This window comes from Myxocyprinus asiaticus, chromosome 21, assembly GCF_019703515.2.
Source record: "Myxocyprinus asiaticus isolate MX2 ecotype Aquarium Trade chromosome 21, UBuf_Myxa_2, whole genome shotgun sequence".
Classification (NCBI taxonomy): Eukaryota; Metazoa; Chordata; class Actinopteri; order Cypriniformes; family Catostomidae; genus Myxocyprinus; species Myxocyprinus asiaticus.
In genome coordinates this window covers 31429424-31449906 of record NC_059364.1, presented here as the reverse complement: position 1 = coordinate 31449906, position 20483 = coordinate 31429424, and the positions used below count along the sequence as shown (strand labels likewise).

The window sequence follows — 20483 nt, the reverse complement described above, 5'->3', positions numbered from 1 at the left end:
CACACTCAAAAGCAAATACACACAACATATTACACTGCAAGGAAAGAGTGTTAAAGCAGACGAACACCACTCTCTTAAACTCTCTCTCGCACACACACACAGAAGCTCAGTGTAATCGCACTCACACAGGGCCCCCTGCACAGCAGAGAGAGAGACACAAGATGAGAGAACACAGATTCTGCAGACTAGAGAGAGAGACAGCTCAGTGTTAGAACAGCATTACTACAATGCAAAAGCTTTACAACTACATCCGCAAAGCACAGTAAAGACACCTTTCACTACTGTAAATATTGATTAATGTAGAATCAGTAAAAACCTAAAATATCTGACATGAATTAAACAGGCTTAAGCAATTTTAGTAAATAAAATGCCCACAGGAAAAGGTGTACACTTTGTGTAATCGTGGTTTTATGAGTGTTTGTGTTTCAGTTTTTCCATCACTACAGCAAATCGTTCTGGTTACTTTTGTAACCTCCGTTTCCTGATGGAGGGAACGAGACGTTGTGTCGATGTAGTGACACTAGGGGTCACTCTTGGGAGCCCAAAACACCTCTGGTCTTTGAAAAAAGCCAATGGAAATTGGCGAGTGGTATTTGCATACCACTCCCTCGAACATACAGGTATAAAAGGAGCTGATATGCAACCACTCATTCAGGTTCTGTGCTGAGGAGCCAAGACAAGGTCCCGGCCATTTCAGCAGGTAGTTCAGCATTGTGGCAGGAGGGACACAAAGTCTCGTTCCCTCCATCAGGGAAAGGAGGTTACGAAACTAACCAGGACGTTCCCTATCTCTCACTTACTCAACGTTGTGTCGATGTAGTGACACTAGGGGTCCCTATACGAAACGCCACAACCAGCTGAACTGTGTTACGTGAACTGGCGGTGTGAGACTGGCAGACCACTGTGTGCCTCGTAGCCAGCACACCAGGCCGACATGTAACCTCCCCCAACGCTGTTATGAGCGTCGAACGGCCCTTCGGGGACAAGTCGACTGCCCAAAAGATAGGGACAGGCTAGCCCAGTAGTGGCCTCTTATCCTCTTGTTTCCTAAAAAAAAAGAGTGAAATTTGTTAACCGACTGGGGCCACCAGTGTCTACGTTGGGGGGGTGTCACTCCCAAGGGGAAGACACCGTGGAGACCACACCCCGCCCGGGGGTGGGTGGGGGGGGGTATTTTGAGTGGAAATACGTCACATGGTCTTGCCGAGCCTTGTCAGAAGTATGTCATGTGGAGAAGTCCCATGGTAGGTCCTACCCAACGGGGGAGGAGTTTCTACAAACATGGTGACTCAGGCAGAGGGGCCTCTGCTCAACGAAGATACAGTTTACCAACAGGGAAACGAATTAGTGGAAGATATACGTCACATAGGGTCACCTATGGGGAACCAACACATGCGGAGCCCCTACCCCAGTACAGGGCTTAGTTAGCACATGTACTGAGCCGGCAGCGAGTTTCTCTGCAAACTCGTCTGCCACAGGGTTCGGAGGAAGTCATCCAGTGAACACACTTTGTGAACACTACTGGGAGTCAACAGCGCACGTCTTCAGCGCAGGGGCGGTGAAAGGCGCTATGCGCAAGCGATACACCCGGCCAGCTGTCCCGGACTTACCTACTTGTGCCTGCCACTACACGAGACGAAACCGGCTCAACCCGGAGATTGTAGAACCTCGCAAATGTGTTGGGTGTTGCCCAGCCCGCTGCTCTGCAAATGTCTGTTAGAGAGGTGCCACTGGTCAAGGCCCAGGAGGCCGCCACACTCCTGGTAGAATGGGCTCATAGCCCTGCAGGAGGCGGCACGTCCTGAGCGTGACATGCCATTGCTATGGCGTCAATGACCCAGTGAGCGATCCTCTGCTTGGAGACAGTGCTTCCTTTCCGCTGTCCACCAAAGCAGACAAGGAGCTGCTCAGAGACTCTAAAGCCCTGCGTGCGATCCAAATAAATGCGTAAAGTGTGCACTGGACACAGCAACGTCAGGGCTGGGTCTGCCTCCTCCTGGGGCAGTGCTTGCAGGTTCACCACCTGATCCCTAAATGGGGTCGTGGGAACCTTGGGCACATAGCCCGGTTGGGGTCTCAGGATCATGTGAGAGTAACCCGGACCGAAATCCAGGCATGTTTCGCTGACAGAGAACGCTTTTAGGTCTCCTACCCTCTTGATGGAAGTGAGTGCAGTCAGGAGGGCAGTCTTTAAAGAGAGTACTTTAAGCTCAGCTGACTCCAGGGGCTCAAAGGTGGCTCCCCGTAGACCCTGAAGAACTACAGAGAGGTCCCATGAGGGAATGAGGCACGGTCTGGAGGGATTCAACCTCCTGGCGCCTCTCAGGAAAATGATGATCAGGTCATGCTTCCCTAAGGACTTACCGTCCATTGTGTCGTGGTGTGCCGCTATAGCAGCTACGTACACCTTCAAGGTGGAGGGGGACAGCCGCCCCTCCAACCTCTCCTGCAGGAAGGAAAGCACCGACCTGGCTGCGCATCTCTGGGGGTCTTCGCGTCAGGAAGAACACCTCTTAGCGAACAGATGCCACTTCAAGGCATACAGGTGCCTCATAGAGGGAGCACTAGCCTGAGTGATCGTGTCTACCACCGCGGGTACCACTTAAGTATTCCACGTCCCGTCCAGGGGCCAGACATGCAGATTCCAGAGGTCTGGTCGCAGGTGCCAGATGGTGCCCCGTCCCTGAGAAAGATGCCGGGGGGGGGGGCTGTCACGAGGAGCATGAGGTCCGAGAATCACGTCTGGGTAGGCCAGTAGGGTGCTACCAGGACGACCTGCTCCTCCCTGACCTTGCACAGGGTCTGTGCAAGTAGGCTCACTGGGGGAAATGCATATTTGCATAGTCCAGAGGGCCAGCTGTGTGCCAGTGCATCTATACCGAGAGGTGCCTCGGTCAGGGCGTACCAGAGCAGGCAGTGGGAGAATTTTCTCGGGAAGCGAACAGGTCTACCTGTGCCTGCCCGAATCGACTCCAAATCAGCTGGACCACCTGAGGGTGAAAGCTCCACTCTCCCCTGAGGGTAACCTGTCATGACAGCACGTTTGCTGCAGTGTTGAGGTCGCCCAGGATGTGAGTGGCTCGCAGCGACTTGAGGTGCTGCTGACTCCAGAGGAGGAGACGGCGGGCGAGTTGTGACATACAACAGGAGCATAAACCGCCTTGACGGTTGATGTATGCCACTGTTGTCGTGTTGTCTGTCCGAACTAACACATGCTTGCCCTGGATCAACGGCCGAAACGCACCTGGAGACCTGCTCTAGGGGAACGCCTGCCCATAGAAATGTGAGGCCGGTCCAAGGGCTGAAGAGGCGGTGACAGACTGGCGTGATGGCCACGCGATGTGTCCACGTGCCCATGCCCATCTCAGACTCAAGTCTGGAGCCAGTGCTGAAGCAGTCTCATATGCATCAACCCGATGGAGTGGCCACCGCTGAGGATTCCATATGCCCCAGGAGCCTTTGAAATAGTTTCAGTGGAACCGCTGTCTTCTGTCTGAACGCCTTCAAACAGGTCAGCACCGACTGTGCACACTAGTTCGTGAGGTGCGCCGTCATCGAGACTGAGTCCAACTCCAAGCCGAGAAAAGACAAGCTCTGAACCGGGAGGAGCTTGCTCTTTTCCCAGTTGACCCGAAGCCCTAGTCGGCCGAGGTGCGAGAGCACCAGGTCCCTGTGCGCACACAACACATCCCGAGAGTGAGCTAGGATTAGCCAGTCATTGAGATAGTTGAGGATGCGAATGCCCACTTCCCTTAACGGGGCAAGGGCTGCCTCTGCGACCTTCGTGAAGACGCGAGGGGACAAGGACAGGCCGAAAGGGAGGACCTTGTACTGATACACCTGACCCTCGAATACAAACCGCAGGAAGGGTCTGTGTTGAGGTAGAATCGAGACGTGGAAGTATGCGTCCTTCATGTCTACCGCCGTGAACCAATCTTGATAACGGACGCTCGCTAGAATGCGTTTTTGCGTCAGCATCTTGAACGGGAGACTGTGTAAAGCCCGGTTCAGTACTCGCAGGTCCAAGATTGGCCGCAACCCACCGCCTTTCTTCGGTACAATGAAGTAGGGGCTGTAAAACCCTTTCTTCATCTCGGCCGGAGGGCCAGGCTCTATCGCGCCCTTCCATAGGAGGGTAGCGATTTCCGCGCGAAAGGTAGCGGCATTCTCGCCCTTCACCGAGGTGAAGTGGACGCTGCTGAACCTGGGCAGATGCCTGGTGAACTGAATCGCATAGCCGAGTCGGATGGTCCGGACCAGCCATCGCGACGGGTTGGAAAGCACAAGCCACGCGTCCAAGCTCTGGGCGAGGGGGACCAAGGGGACAATCTCATCGGGCGTACCGGCGGGTGGGGCCTCGCGGTGGGGTGGAGCCTGAGGTGCCACGTCGTGCTGTGGCCGTGCTGAGTTCAGGGACATTGAAGTACTTACCTGGCTCCTTGTGACCACCCCGGAACAGCCTGGCACGGGGGAGGATGAGGCTTGTCCTCATGACCCGTGGATACCGTCACATCGGGGGCGGATTTGTGCCACAGCTGGGTGCGCAGGGGCGGGGAGACCGCCACTGGAGCGCCAAACCTGCCGAAATGGAATGGTGGACGGTGGTCATGATGACAGCTGTGCGCACCGGGTATGTGTGCTGCTCTTTTAGAGAAATATACTCTTTTTTAGAATATACTCTTTTATTTCTGCCGAAGCGCCCAGGGGCGTTCTCTACAGTGCACCAGTGCAGAGGGGGAGAAGCCGCTGAAATGCACCATCAGATCCAGCAGAGGGAATTCAGCTCAGTGAACATCGACCGTTCGGCTCCGAAGAGAAAATCTGAATGAGTGGTTGTATACCAGCTCCTTTTATACCCGTATGTTCGGGGGAGTGGAATGCAAATACCACTCGCCAATTTCCATTGCCCTTTTTTCAAAGACCAGAGGTGTTTCGGGCTCCCAAGAGTGACCCCTAGTGTCACTACATCGACACAACGTCAAGTGAGTGACAGATAGGGAACTACAGTGCCATGGCAAAATAAATTATATTCTGTCAGAGTTGTCAGTTTGCAGTCTGAATGTAATGTGAAAACAAAGAAATTCAAAGTAAATATCAATTGTGAGCAGAATATTTTTATTGGGTGTCATTTTCAACCTGTAAGCTTGTCATTTTATGCAAAAAGTGTGAAAATACTATTTAAATGTGTTAATTTAGGATACATTAAATGTTAGATATGAAATTAGGCTTAGTAAATCAAAAAGATCGGCATCTTTATTAAAAAAAAATAAAAAAATAGAAATGTAATTTCAATCACCGTCATTTCTACCGCAGAATTCTATTAAATACAATACAGAATTTGAGGTGTGGTGGAAATTGCACTGTGTAATTTCAGGAAAAAAAAAAAAAAAACCTAAAATTATACAAATCTCCTGTTTACATCCACTGATGGTTATTGTTAGTAGACAAATTAAATAAACTAGTGAAAGTGTAAAAAATGTTTTAACAAGACTTTACTTTCTTGAAGTCCAGAGAGTTATAAGTGCCTAAAGTTGTAGAAACACCCATTTATTCACAAAAGAGTTGTCTAAAGTTATTTTGTTTATTATGCAATTAGGACCAATAGAAGTGCACAGCTGCAAAAAATAATTTGTAGGAAACTATGATGCGTATGCTTATGTGTGTGCCCAGATGGCAAACACAGAAAGTGAAGATGAATTAATCTAATTTTAAAAGGCTTTACAGGTCAGGATTTGGCAGCTTAACAGTTTCACTGTCTCACATTAATGACCTACAGTATATTAGCCTCTTTTTGCAGACGAACTACTTTCCTGTCAGTTAGAGGGAACCTGTCTCAGGATATGTTTAAATAAGCCAAACAGTACAGTTTAACTGTTCACTACTGAGCTACATTCATTCACCATGACAGTGTGTGTGTCTGTAGTAGATTGAAATACAGACAGAGAGTTCAGAGTGAGAGAGAGAGAGAGAGAGAGAGAGAGAGAGACCTTTCCTGGTCATTTGCCATTGATGAATACCTTTTAGTGTGCATACGCGTGCACACACACGCAAAGTAATGATCCTCTCCACCTGGTTACCATTCCTCAAATGTGTGATGGAGTGAAAAACTAAGAAAACAAAAACAACTATTTGGGCCTCCGCTGGTGTCTTTACGGAGAAGAAGAAAGAGGATTTTTACAGGCGGGTAACCTCAGACAGGGTGGTCTAATGCTCACATGTGAGTTTGTGTGTATGTGTGTGCGTGTAAGCATGTGTGTGCTTCAAACCAGAGTAACAAACAAGATAAATTCTCATTAGCTGCAACATGCTCTGTAGAACTCAATCACTGGAGTGTAAGTCAAACAGCAGAAGGCGGAAGAGAGAGACAGATAAAGATACAGACAGAGGAGTGAGAGCTGCAGAGAAAACAGATGAAGACAACTGCACTAAAAGGATAGTTCACCCAAAAATAAAAATTCTGTCATCATTTACTCAGCCTCATGTTGTTCTAAACCTGTGTGACTTTCTCTCATAAAATCTCTCATGAAATACAAAAGGAGAAAACTTTCCTTACAATGAAAGTGAATGGTGACTAACATTCTGCCTAATATCTCCTTTTGTGTTTCCACAGAGGAAAGAAAGTCAGATGGGTTTGGAACACATGAGGGTGAGTAAATGATGACATAATTTTCATCTCTGGGTGAACTATCCCTTTAAAGTTGTACATTTAAGTTTGAACCTTAAACATTAATGCGCACATACAGAGGCACACACCTTCAGTGGTTTTTGGCTGTGTGGGTCAGTCTCTTCACCCTCCACTGCTGTGGTTTTACGTTTGGCAGCCGTCAGGTGGTACCTCTGGATGACCAGCGCCTCTTTAAACTCCTCCTGAGTCTTACTCTCTAGCAGCTTCTGTCTAAAGGAGATGTCCGAGAACATGCTGGCGAACGTCCTGCCCAGCTCCATTGCCGTCTTAGTGCTTTTCTGTGAGAGGTCAGGACAGGACATGGCAAATACAGAAATCAAATGTGTGTACCTTACATCTGGTGATTAAGGCTAAATCAGATTTAGAGACACTTTAACTTTTTAGCAAAATGCTCTTACTCTGCTAATACAGACATCCGTGCACATTATACACATGATTTTTGCTTTATCATCTCATGGACTGAGTCCATTTGGTATTTAAGTTACATAACATTTATTTTCTTTGCTCCATTGTTTTAACGCACAACATGGAAAGTGGATGTATTCTACACATGCCAGCATGACAATCCTGCTTTTAAAGTAATGAGAAGATGTGTGTTTGTGTGTGTGTGTGTGTGTTTTTACTGCTTGTGAGATAAGCACAGGATTATGAAGCAAAAAAGTTTGCTCTATCGCCTGGTGAAATACAAAGAAGACAAAGAGATGGGTGCATGCATAATCAGGAACAAAGAGTGAGAATGACAGAGAATAATTATGGCAACAGATGTAAACATATATAAACAAAACACACAGATGAATGATGTAAACAGACACAAAAAGAAGTTGAGTCTTTATGGGAGAGAGAGGCCCCAAAGCCCCCGAAGGGAGACTTAGAAGGAAACACAAAGTCTTTTAGACTTAGGACTTGTATGTGTCGTGTAAATGGGTCCTTCTCAAGAAACAATGCCTTTTGTGTTCAATTTAAGTTATGACTTAATACTGATATAATTAACAGGATACTGAACTTAATCATATTTTTAATAGATTTGACTGTTTAATGTATAGTGCAAAATAAATATTTAAAAGTTTACTTTTTCAGAATATCAGCCAGTTTGCATGTCCTCATTCATCACCATTACATTTTAATGGGTTATATAACATTACAGCAAATTCCACCAACATTTAGCTTTAATCTAAATATAATGCTGTCATTGTATGAATAGTTTTTTCATGATCTTTCTCACATCATTTTTAAAGTCAACATGTAATGGCATGGTGGCTCAGTGGGAAGCCTCACAGCAAGAAGGTCGCTGGTTCAAGTCACAGCTCACCCAGGGCCTTTATGCATGGAGTTTGCATGTTCTCCCCATGTTCACATATGTTTCCTTCGGGTGCTCTGTTTTTTCCCCACAGTCCAAAAACATGCAGGTCAAGTGAATTGCAAACTCTAAATTGCCCCTAGGTGAGAGTGTGAATGTGTATGTCTGTGTGTGTAAGCCCTGTGATAGACTGGCCATCTGTCCAGGGTGTTTCCCTGCCTTCAGCCCGAGACAGCTGGGATAGGCTCTAGCACTACCTGCAACCCTATATAGGATAAGCGGCTTTAGAAGATAGATGGATGGATGTAATGGCATTCACAACCTTTTTTATTTCCATAAAATTATATGGATATTCAGCTAGAAAATAGGCAGGTCAAGACTTGTTTGTATCATCAGGAATTGGGGAATGACATCATAAAATATTTTTGAGCACATAGAAGAAACAGAAGTTTCTTTTACAGTCTTTACAGGGATTTTCACTTTGTTTACACTTATATTGGCCTCATAAAGCTTAATAGTTCAACCCTGTTATTGGTAAAAATCTGTCAGATGTTAGTTTTACACTTAAAATATTTAATTTATGAAAAAAAAAAAAATAATAATCCTGAAATTTTCAGGCACAAATGGCACTGTTTTCTAACAACAACCCAAATAACCCCAAAACCTGCAATTGTTACCTTAAGAAGCTATTTCTAACTGATCTAACCCTTAAAAGTAGTTTTGGTGGTGTAAACTAATATAATCAGGTTGATTCAGACATGTTATAATATTTTTGACTTGAATGAAACCAGTAAGTTTAGATGTTACCACATGAAGCACATCAGTGTATGGATGTCTGTGTATGTATTTATGTGTGATTATATTACCATTTTAGAAGGTGCCAAAATGAGGATAACATAGCGGACTTCTGCACAATTTTCCCCCCAGTTCTGTGGACGATCCAGGCGAGAGATACACACGTGCCGCCTCTGCAGGTTCTTCACATTACAGCTGTCATAATGAGTTTATAAATCTTCATAAATCCTCTTAAAGATTTACACAGTGCCTTAATGTACCTAGCACAGTATCAGATTAATGTAATATGTAACAGGAGTAAAGCAAAAACATTAACAAATCCATTGGTTGAGGTCTAATGGGATTACAGAAAGCTCTTAAACAGGGGTGTCAAAGTAATATATGGTCGTGGGCCGATTGGAAAAAGGTTCTCTTTTCTCTTTCAAGCTTTTTAGTCCACCTTTTTAGTCCACCAGCTAGACCAGCACCAAGCCAGCATTAACTAGCATAACCAGCAAAGACCAGCATGCTTGTTAACATAGAAACACATAGAACAGTAGTTTATACTTTACATTCCCATTTCTTCTATTTTTTTTATTTTACTGCCTTGATCGTTAGCTGACTCATTCGTCTAAAACAACATGTAAGTCACTGCCTGGGAGAGCTGCTTTTACTATCCTTAGGAATAGTTCTAATCCAGGGTGTAATGAGTGACTCCAGCCAGGTCTCATAAGCAACCAAATTGGCCCGGTTGCTAGGGAGGGTAGAGTCACATGGGGTAACCTCCTCGTGGTCGCGATTAGGGGTTCTCACTCTCAATGGGGCGTGTTGTAAGTTGTGCGTGGATCGCGGAGAGTAGCATGAGCCTCCAGATGCTGTGAGTCTCCACGGTGTCATGCACAGTGAGCCACGTGATAAGATGTGTTCTGTCTCAGAAGCAGAGGCAACTGAGACTTGTCCTGCGCCACCTGGATTGCGGTGAGTAACCGCGCCACCACGAGGACCTACTAAGTAGTGGGAATTGGGCATTCAAAATTGGGAGAAAAGGGGATAAAATAAAATAAAAAAATTTAAAAAGAAGAACAAAAAGAAGAAAATAAGACCTGGGGCTTCAAAAAAAATTGGGGCTATAGCCCAACAGCCAGGGCAAGCCATGTGGGTAGCGACACGTATCCAGTGGAGTGAGACTTAGGGGGTGGGCCCTCTTGGGTTGGTTAATGACAAGGCTAATGTTGTGATTCTTGTCTGCTCAAGACATTCCTCATTGACAGTTGACAGTGCATCAACAGCACAAAGAAGCTTCGACACCAGAGAAGGCAGTAAATGACTTCGATTTGTCTTTTAATTGACGTTTCCTTGTTCAAGGATTCTATTCCTTCTTGGCACAGAACTCAGTGACAAAGTAATACTGGCTTTTCAAAATGCACATTTTGAGCCGGTTAACCCCTGACTGACCTTCTATTACACTTGCATTTTATCACTTGTTATGGGAAGTGCTATAGAAAGCATGTGATGAAACTTCACCTGTACATCTTAAACTAAAAGCTAGAATGCCTAAAATCTGCAAAGGTGTCATTGCTTTGCCTGGAGGATACTTTGAGGATTGCACACCTAAAAATGACAGAAAAATGTAGAAAATAGGCTGGATGTAAATATTTTTACAGGGCTTGAAACAGGGCACTTTTGCATTATTCCCTTCCTAGAAATTATTTAGCAGCTGTTTTTCCCTTGAATACTAGTGAATCTGTGAACTGTGCTGTTACATACAGTACACTGTATTCCTCACAATACCATACAGTTCACAGTCTCTTAGTGAAACCTCTCAAAAAAACAATAACAAAAAAAAATAATTACATTTTGTTTCAGTGGCTTTTCATAGATGATTATGTAGATCTCATTGATTTAATTAGCTCAGATTATTTCATCAGATAAAATAACAATAACTGACTATAATTTGTACACTCTTCTTCAAAATGTTACTGAACAATGGCTTGCATTTCACACTTTTCATTTTGGACTGTAACATAAATGGTTTTACTGTAATTTTTGATCAGTTTAATCCAACCTTGGTCTTTTAACCTAGTCTTTCAAAAACATAAGAAATAAAATTCTAAACTTTTGAACAGTATTGCATCTTAATATATCTCCATGGGCCCGAACCATTTTGTTGACACCCCTGCTCTAGAACAATTCAAGGGTCTGTAATACAGGTGTAAAAGAAGTCCAGGTACTCACAGTATGCAAAGCCAGGACTGCTGGTACTGTATCCCTGTGGCTGTGGCTGTCACACACTGCAGCGTCTCTGACAACAGATGCACTGTGAGGAAAGAAGGCAGGGGTTAATCATGAGTGGCTGTGCACTAAGGATAATGGGTGACCATGCATGGAGAAAGAATTGAAAAATCAATCTAAGTTAACTACAATCTAGGTGCCACTCTGAAAGAACTGCAAATCAAGAGTGAACGGAACATGAGAATAGTGGGACTGCTCACGAGTTTGACACCGAGATTAAGTCAACTGACTTTAACTGTACATGATGACACACACACACACACACACACACACACACACACAAAAGGATGTGAAATGAAGGGGCTGGTAATTAAATCAAAGTCCTCTCATCTTTATGAAAAGGCTAATGCATATCAAGGTAGAACAGAAGCAGCAGCTCAGCAGAGGACAATACACATCACTGCAGCCAGCGTGAGTGACAATAAAGACCTTTACAAGAACACCACCAAATGTTTAATTCAAATTAATCAATCTGTGTGTGTGTGTGTGTGTGTGTGTGTGCCCTGCACTCTGTCTTGTGTAGTTGTGAGCTGTCAAGCATATTAACAACAAGCAGTGTGATGGCATGTGTGTGTCTTTGTGTGTGTGTGTGTGTGTGTGTGTGTGTGTATCCTCTGTCCTGCAGAGGTGACAGGTGTGAGTTGTTCAGTATGAACAGCAAAAACAATATGTTTGTGTGTGTGTGTGTGTGGGCAGGTTTAAGTGGTTTACGAGGACTTATTTTTAGGTTACAAATTGGTAATTACAAGGGAATTATGTTATAAATGTGGTTTATGAGGACATTTCTAGTGTCCCCATAATTAAAATCGCTTAAAAAACATACTAAATGATGTTTTATTGAAAATGTAAAAATTCAGAAAGTTTTTGTGAGGGTTAGGTTTAGTGCTAGGGTTAGGGGATAGAATCTATAGTTTGTACAGTATAAAAATCATTGTCTATGGAGAGTCCTCATAATGATAGCTGCACCAACATGTGTGTGTGTGTGTGTGTGTGTACGTTTATACTACATTGTGGGGACCAAATATCCCCACAAGGATAGTAAAACCTGAGATCACCTACCTTGTGGGGCCCAGCCAGTGGTCCCCACAAGGGAAATGGCTTATTAAACATACTAAACTATGTTTTTTTGAAAATGTAAACATGCAAAAAGGTTTCTGTGAGGGTTAGGTTTCGGGGTATGGTTAGGGGATAGAAATTATCGTTAGATCTGTATAAAATCCATAAAATGTATGGAAGTCTATGGAGAGTCCCCACTATGATATAAAAACAAGTTTGAGTGTGTTTGTGTGTGTGTGTGTGTGAGTTGTTTAGCAGGCAGGATGGATGTCTCTGGCACACAGTCACACTGTCTCATCAATAAGACATCACACACTCACACCCTGAACAGATGGGTATCACCATGACAACACACTCAGCACCATCGAGATATGGACAGGAAGAAAGAAAGAATAAGAAGGAGGGCAAAAGAGAGGGAATGTATCAATGGAGCATTATATGGCAATATAAAGATCATGTTGAAATGGCAGGAGGATAAACAGCTGAGAGTGCTGTGTACAACCAAACATCTTTTCCCACAATATGTCTGAAAATCATAAGTACAAAGTGGCATGCTGTGCACAGCCATATGTGCATGTACACTTGGGCATAAAGACACACATTCACATACACACTAAGGCCACGTCCACACTAATAATGATATATTTTTTATAGAAAATTGGTAACTATTTTATATCATTTATTTAGTTTATTATTTATTATATTTATATTATATACAAGTCACATTTTCATGTTTACATTTATTTACAGTTGTGTTCAAAAGTTTGCATACCCTGGCAGAAATTGTGAAATTTTGGTATTGATTTTGAAAATATGACTGATCATGCAAAAAATGTCTTTTATTTAAGGATAGTGATCATATGAAGCCATTTATCATCACACAGTTGTTTGGCTCCTTTTTAAATCATAATGATAACAGAAATCACCCAAATGGCCCTGATCAAAAGTTTACATACCCTTGAATGTTTGGCCTTGTTACAGACACACAAGGTGACACACACGTTTAAATGGCAATTAAAGGTTAATTTCCCACACCTGTGGCTTTTTAAATTGCAATTAGTCTCTGTGTATAAATAGTCAATGAGTTTGTTAGCTCTCACGTGGATGCACTGAGCAGGCTAGATACTGAGCCATGGGGAGCAGAAAAGAACTGTCAAAAGACCTGCGTAACAAGGTAATGGGACTTTATAAAGATATAAAAGGATATAAAAAGATATCCAAAGCCTTGAAAATGCCAGTCAGTACTGTTCAATCACTTATTAAGAAGTGGAAAATTCAGGGATCTCTTGATACCAAGCCAAGGTCAGGTAGACCAAGAAAGATTTCAGCCACAACTGCCAGAAGAATTTTTCAGGATACAAAGAAAAACCCACAGGTAACCTCAGGAGAAATACAGGCTGCTCTGGAAAAAGACGGTGTGGTTGTTTCAAGGAGCACAATACAACAATACTTGAACAAAAATGAGCTGCATGGTCGAGTTGCCAGAAAGAGGCCTTTACTGCGCCAATGCCACAAAAAAGCCCGGTTACAATATGCCCGACAACACCTTGACATGCCTCACTGCTTCTGGCACACTGTAATTTGGAGTGACGAGACCAAAATAGAGCTTTATGGTCACAACCATAAGCGCTATGTTTGGAGAGGGGTCAACAAGGCCTATAGTGAAAAGAATACAATCCCGACTGTGAAGCATGGTGGTGGCTCACTGATGTTTTGGGAGTGTGTGAGCTCTAAAGGCACAGGGAATCTTGTGAAAATTGATGGCAAGATGAATGCAGCATGTTATCAGAAATAGTGGCAGACAATTTGCATTCTTCTGCACGAAAACGGTGCATGGGACGCTCTTGGACTTTCCAGCATGACAATGACCCTAAGCACAAGGCCAAGTTGACCCTCCAGTGGTTACAGCAGAAAAAGGTGAAGGTTCTGGAGTGGCCATCACAGTCTTCTGACCTTAATATCATCGAGCCACTCTAGGGAGATCTCAAACGTGCAGTTCATGCAAGACGACTAAAGACCTTGCATGACCTGGAGGCATTTTGCCAAGACGAATGGGCAGCTATACCACCTGCAAGAATTTGGGGCCTCATAGACAACTATTACAAAAGACTGCACACTGTCATTGATGCTAAAGGGGGCAATACACAGTATTAAGAACTAAGGGTATGCAGACTTTTAAACAGGGGTCATTTAATTTTTTTAATTGTTGCCATGTTTTGTTTTATGATTGTGCCATGCTGTTATAACCTACAGTTGAATCTGATTCCCATGAGAAATAAAATAAATGTGTTTTGCCTGCTAACTCATGTTTTCTTTAAAAATGGTACATATATGACCAGTTCTCCAAAGGTATGCAAACTTCTGAGCACAACTGTAATAGCAAAAAATGTATTGCAAAGGTTTATCTGTATCTAGCTATATGTTGTCATACTGTATGAACATTGAACAACACTGACTTAATGAGTTCATTCAATCAAGGATTTATCAGACTGTGCACTTTGTGATGGGGCCCACTTTTCCAACATTATTTTTTGGAACCCAGTTAATTTTAATATTATATCATTGTAGTTTAATACTGAATAATAATAATAATAATAGGTATTATTACTACATTAAGAATTTATATATACATATATATAACTATATTATTATTATTATTATTATACAAGTAATATTTTTCTAATAATTTCTTAACTTGTATGTGGCATTGCTATGGGATCTCCTCTTCTGTCCACCTGGTGACGTTTTTGTTTTTTGTTTTATTTGTGTAGTAACTTGTAGTGGCCAATTAAAGTTCATTTGGAGCGTTGTAAATTTGTTACTACCACTTGTCAAGCATTCAAGTGGGAAACAAAATATGGAAGAAGCCAAACTTAAACAAATACACAAAAGCTATTTTCTGTTGTAGCAGTGAATAAGCATAACTGAATATACCTGCATCACTTTTACACAACCTATATGACTTGTTAATGCAGGCATCTAATTAACTTGCTTAAAACAAACCGCGAAGGGTGAGTCATTAGTTGACTGTCATATTTATTAATATTATTGGGAAAAAAAGCACAGAAATTGAAATCACTTTGCAAAATCATTGCTTCACTGTCTTTTCATGTCGCCATGCCCCTTCCAACCTACTACTAATACTACTTTGCTTGGTCATTCATGTGCTCGGAACTCGTAATTACAATATTTCTGACTCCACTTGAAGGGCACATTTAACATGCTCAGCGCACCATAGCAAACCGTATTGAATGCAACATATCTGTTATTCTGTGCACTAGATGAAATTTGTGGAGGGAGCAAAGAACCGCCTCATGTGTGCTCCGAACAGAGCTGCGCCCGATCAGCGCATGCAGACGGATTGACAGCCCTTTGTGGTTTAATATTTACATAAGGTCATATATTGATTTTGATTTTATTTCGATGAATCGTTTAGCCCTACACAATGCAATAGAAAGACATGTTGTTTTTGCATTATTTCACGACACACGCTCTTTTCTATCTCATCACATTCAATTGAGACAGCTTACAACTTAGGTATCATTCTTTTGCTGTGGCGCTGGAGATTCAGTAGCAGTGAAGCAGGAAACACTGATATATATATATATATATATATATATATATATATATATATATATATATATATATATATATATATATATACATAGATTTTGTAGGTTAATATTACTGCTTATTACTAAGTATTGTTTTAAAGGTTCATATATAAACACAAATTATTTAATTATTTAAAAAAATTGTCATTCTCTCGAGTTAATGTAGTGAGTAACAGTGAGAAAAATATGCCTTGATTTTGACTATTTACTTGATTTGTACTGTATTTTACTACTTGCTAAACATTCTAAATCTACTCTGCAACCACAACAAAAACTAGCTTTCAGAACAAATACATAAATATCAAGATGTGTATAAAATATTGTCAAAATGCTGAAAAATATCAGTGTATAATGTTATTTAGTAATATCGCCCAATACACACACATTTACATTCAGGTAATCAACTAGGCCAACCCCACCTCACCTCCTCTGATAACAGCCAGAGGCCTGGACATCAGGATGGAATGAGATGCTTTTATTCACACACACACACTAAAGACATTTCCTCAAGATATTAAAAGTCTGCTCACTCCTTGTGAGTGCACTGTATGTGTGTGTGCTGCATAAATATTAACCAGAAAAAGACATCCAAATGACAGTGGCCTTTTTCAATCACAACAGCGAAATACATGCACAGCCAATCAACCAAACTGCAATGAGACAGGAATGAGAGAGGAGATGATAAAGCCCAATCCAACGCAACACAACAAGGAATGGAATCACTCAGTATTCAGGACTGACTCTTTCAAAACAACCCCAAATCTTGTCATTCCAAATGTGTGGATATTGATATCAAATTGGATTGTGTCACTGCATCAAGTGGAGAATGCAGTAAATTGATGGATCTAAATACAAAAACAGAGATGCATGTGTCTTTTAGACTAATGGTACATGTCAATCACATCCAGTGAAAACAGCGGCACTCAGGGAGAAACACAGATGAAGTGTGGGTAATATCCCAGATCTGATCATATCGTCCTTACCGTTGTCATAGAAAATGAAATTTGCCGACCTGTCTGTGCGAGAGAATTGAAGACACATGGACGCACACACACAGGCACACACACACACACAAGCATACAAACACACACACACACTGAAACTGAGTTCAGCTTGGAAAGGAAAGAGTTAAAAGTTAGGCTGTGTTTAGAAACCTATGTTGTGAACCCCAAATGCATGGTAGGCAGTGAAACATCTCTCTCAGACACAAATTCAGATAACCCACCCACCCACACAGACACACGAAACCTCCCTCTCTCACTAATTGGGGCTGGGTTGTCAGGCAGATGCTCAGGTCTCTATGTGATTCTTCTTCATCTTTCATTGTGCCTGCGTATTAGCAGAACGAGATCTTCATTCCCAATTCATTCTAATTTGATCTTCAGACTGATAGGACTTTGGGTTTTGTAAGTGTGTACGTGTGTGTGTGTACTGTATGTGTAAACATCTCACAAACCGAATGATCATATATTATCATATTCATGACATTCACATTTCATAACCCAATGAAAGTTCCCAGGCTCATATCATTAATATGATTCTTCTTCACATGTGAGCTATGTATCCTAGCAACAGGGATGAGGTAGGATGTATCATCCCCAGACTTTAAAAACCCCAAATCACTTTGTGATCAACTAACGATAATCAATTCACAAAACAAAGACATTCAGGCACAGATTTGGTGCCCAAAAGGACTGAAGGTACAGTTCAGTCCAGTCTAGGCTTAACTGGTGCCAAGCATACCAGCTAATGATGTTTTGAGCTTACTCAGCATGAATGTGGCAACAATGGTAAGAACCAGAAAGATTACTGGTGAGCTGGAAACAATCAATATGATCCAGAAAAGGCTTGTGCTGCCCGACTTGTGAAAAGGTCAAAACGAAATGACCAAGTGTTCATGAAAATTTTATTTATTAGAATGAATTGTAATGCATGCGATACTCAAAAAGGACTATGTATCACAGGAATGTGTGAGCAACAAGTGCAAATTGAATCATCAGGACATAAAATTATTATGTGTAGAGTGGTGAGAAATATCAGATTTTTATTTATTTAATTTTTTTTATCATACACAGTACAGTTTCATGCACGGTGAGAAATACATATGGCCAGTATATATACTCAACTGACCCGTCGCTTTCAGTTGTGAGAAATAGTTAAATGAGGTGCTTAATTTCAATACTGACTGTAAATACTAAGATTTAAAAAATTAAGTAAATGAGACACCTCTACTTGACACCATCTTGCCAAAAACACTCATTTGCTTATTTTTCAACTTAATAGTTTTATCAAAAAAGAGCATACATTGAAATAGCTGCCTCTAATCTGTATCTCAGTTGGCTTTATATCATCTCTTGTCAATATGCTAAGAGCATGCCGGTCAGTCTTCCTGAGAGGAAAAGAGTTAGTGCTACTGAGAGTGCCTGAGCTCTTGCACATCATCTGGGAAGGTTCAACCATTCCAGTGACTCTAATGTGTGAATGACTGGACAGCAGAGCATTATTATCACCTGACTTGCTTTTATGGGGTCAGTTAGAGCAAATCCACTCTCTGACACATCCTACACTGTATTTCAAAGCAGCGGCATCAACATGGATGGAAATAGACTTTATTATTGTTGAAACACTGCTAAATGGCTCCCTCATTGGAGTTCTGATATTCATTTTTTTCATTTTGCTTAATTCATTTTATTTAATTAAATGCTACAAATTCTCTCTCTCCATCTCTACCCAGTTCCCTCTGCTACTCATACTTCTTACCTTTTTAATGTAAAATTTGTATTATAAATTCTAAAGCATTATAAATTAAAATAACATTAGACTTGCGTCAAACTGCTGGGTTCATATCCTTTGATGTGTCAGTCACTCAATTTCTCTGAGGTATTGAGCAACCTTTCATAGGCATTCTTAAAGAAAAACCCCATGCACACACAAAGAGTAACATGCACACTCACCATTGACCTCTTGTGACCCGGCGTCTGTGAATAACGAGCTCATGATTTCCTCAAAGTTGCAGGCGGGCTCGGCGGTGTGTGGGTCCTGAGAGACGTGGCGGAGCATTGTCTTCAACACATCGTCCAGTGATGCCTCGTCCTCATGTAGCAGAATACTGGCCCTCTCCAGAAACCCGTCCAGATCCCTGTGAGCTCGCACCTCTTCCTCGAAGTTCATCAGTTTCACATACTGAGAGAAAAAACACAGGTAGATAAGCATTACAGTGATTTTACAGAGATTAAAAAGATAGTTCACCCACAAATGAAAATTTGGTTATCATTTACTCAACCGTAGGTTGTTCCAAACCAGTATGACTTTATATCTTGATGACAGAATGTTTATTTTTGGGCAAACTATCCCTTTAGTTCCCCCAAAAATGAAAATTCTCTCATCATTTACTCACCCTCATGCCATCATGTGTATGACTTTCTTTCTTCTGTTGAACACAAATGAAGATTTATATAAGAATATCTCAGCTCTGTGGCCAGAAATCTGAAGGTCCAAAGAGTAGATAAAAGCAGCAGTAAATTAATTCATACAGCGATATATGTGTGGTTAAGGAACTGATCAATATAAGTCCTTTTTAGTATAAATCTCCACTTTCACTTTCAGATGTGAAAGTGAAACTAAACAGGCACCACATGTGACTTTTAGATGTAAAAGTGGAGATTTATAGTAAAAAAGGACTTAAATATTCTGTTTCTCACCCACACTTATCATATAGCTTCTGAAGACATGGATTAAACCACTGGAGTCAAACGCATTACTTTTCTGCTGCTTTTATATGCTTTTTGGGCCTTCTGATTTCTGGCCACCATTCACTTGCATTGAAATGACCAACAGAGCAGAGACATTTTCCTAAAAATCATCAATTGTGTTTAGCAGAAGAAAGAAAGTAGGGTTAAATTATGAGATAATTTTCATTTTTGGGTGAACTATCCCTTTAAGGCTCTATGCAAAGCCTTATTAGCTGGGTTTCCATTTAAATGCTTTGCATTTTTAAGCACATTTCTAAAAATTAGACTAAAGAAATTACGAATCGTTGCGCATTTCCATCCACTACGTTTTGATGGAGCAGATGAATGACCTCCTTGTTTCATGGAGAGTTTTATTTGCAGGATTGAAGCAATTGTACCTCGTTTTATTAAATGCTGCCAGGATATACCACAGAATAAGTGTAATATCTGATATAATGAGGGATGAAATGGATTCGATGCCTATACACTGCCAGCCTCCACATACATGTGAGCGCCTGCGCTCAAAACTGTTCTGGCAGAATGTGAGGACCCACTTTAAAGAACAGCTATGGGTTAAACACTTCCGAATGCCAAGGGCTATGCACAAAGAATTGTGTGCCAAGGTGGGACCTTTCGTTCACATCAAGCTTTCGCACACTAGGGGGGCCTGGGTAGCTCAGCAAGCAAAGACGCTGACTACCACCCCTGGAATCGCGAGTTCCAACCCAGGTGTGCTGAGTGACTCCAGCCAGGCTTCCAAAGCAACCAATTGGCCCGGTTACTAGGGTGGGAAGAGTCACGTGAGTTACCTTCCTCGTGGTCGCTATAAGGTGGTTCTCGCTCTCGGTGGGGCACGTGGGGAGTTGTGCGTGGACGCCGCGGTGAACAGCGTGAGCCTCCACAAGCTCTAGGTGTCGGCGTTAACATGCTTAGCAAGCCACGTGACAAGATGCGTGGGCTAACTGTCTCAGAAGCTGTGGTGACTTAGATTCGTCCTCCACCACCCGGATCGATTCACTGAGCAACCACGAGGA

At 42.3% G+C, this 20483-nt stretch overlaps 1 protein-coding gene across 5 annotated transcripts in view; it reads right to left on the bottom strand.

Annotated features, from left to right (window-relative positions):
• The window catches only part of LOC127411855 (solute carrier family 4 member 11-like), a 120556-nt gene that overhangs the window by 23592 nt on the left and 76481 nt on the right, over positions 1-20483 (bottom strand). For 2 of the 5 annotated variants that reach the window (XM_051647689.1, XM_051647692.1), the window contains exons 5-10: positions 18673-18901; positions 16702-16734; positions 10992-11073; positions 8849-8972; positions 6754-6963; positions 126-185 (exon numbers count right to left, since the gene is read on the bottom strand). In XM_051647689.1, the coding sequence (XP_051503649.1) occupies positions 126-185; positions 6754-6963; positions 8849-8972; positions 10992-11073; positions 16702-16734; positions 18673-18901 (738 nt within the window). The remainder of the gene's footprint in view (positions 1-125; positions 186-6753; positions 6964-8848; positions 8973-10991; positions 11074-16701; positions 16735-18672; positions 18902-20483) is intronic. The other 3 variants (XM_051647691.1, XM_051647690.1, XM_051647693.1) reach the window with 3 other exon arrangements.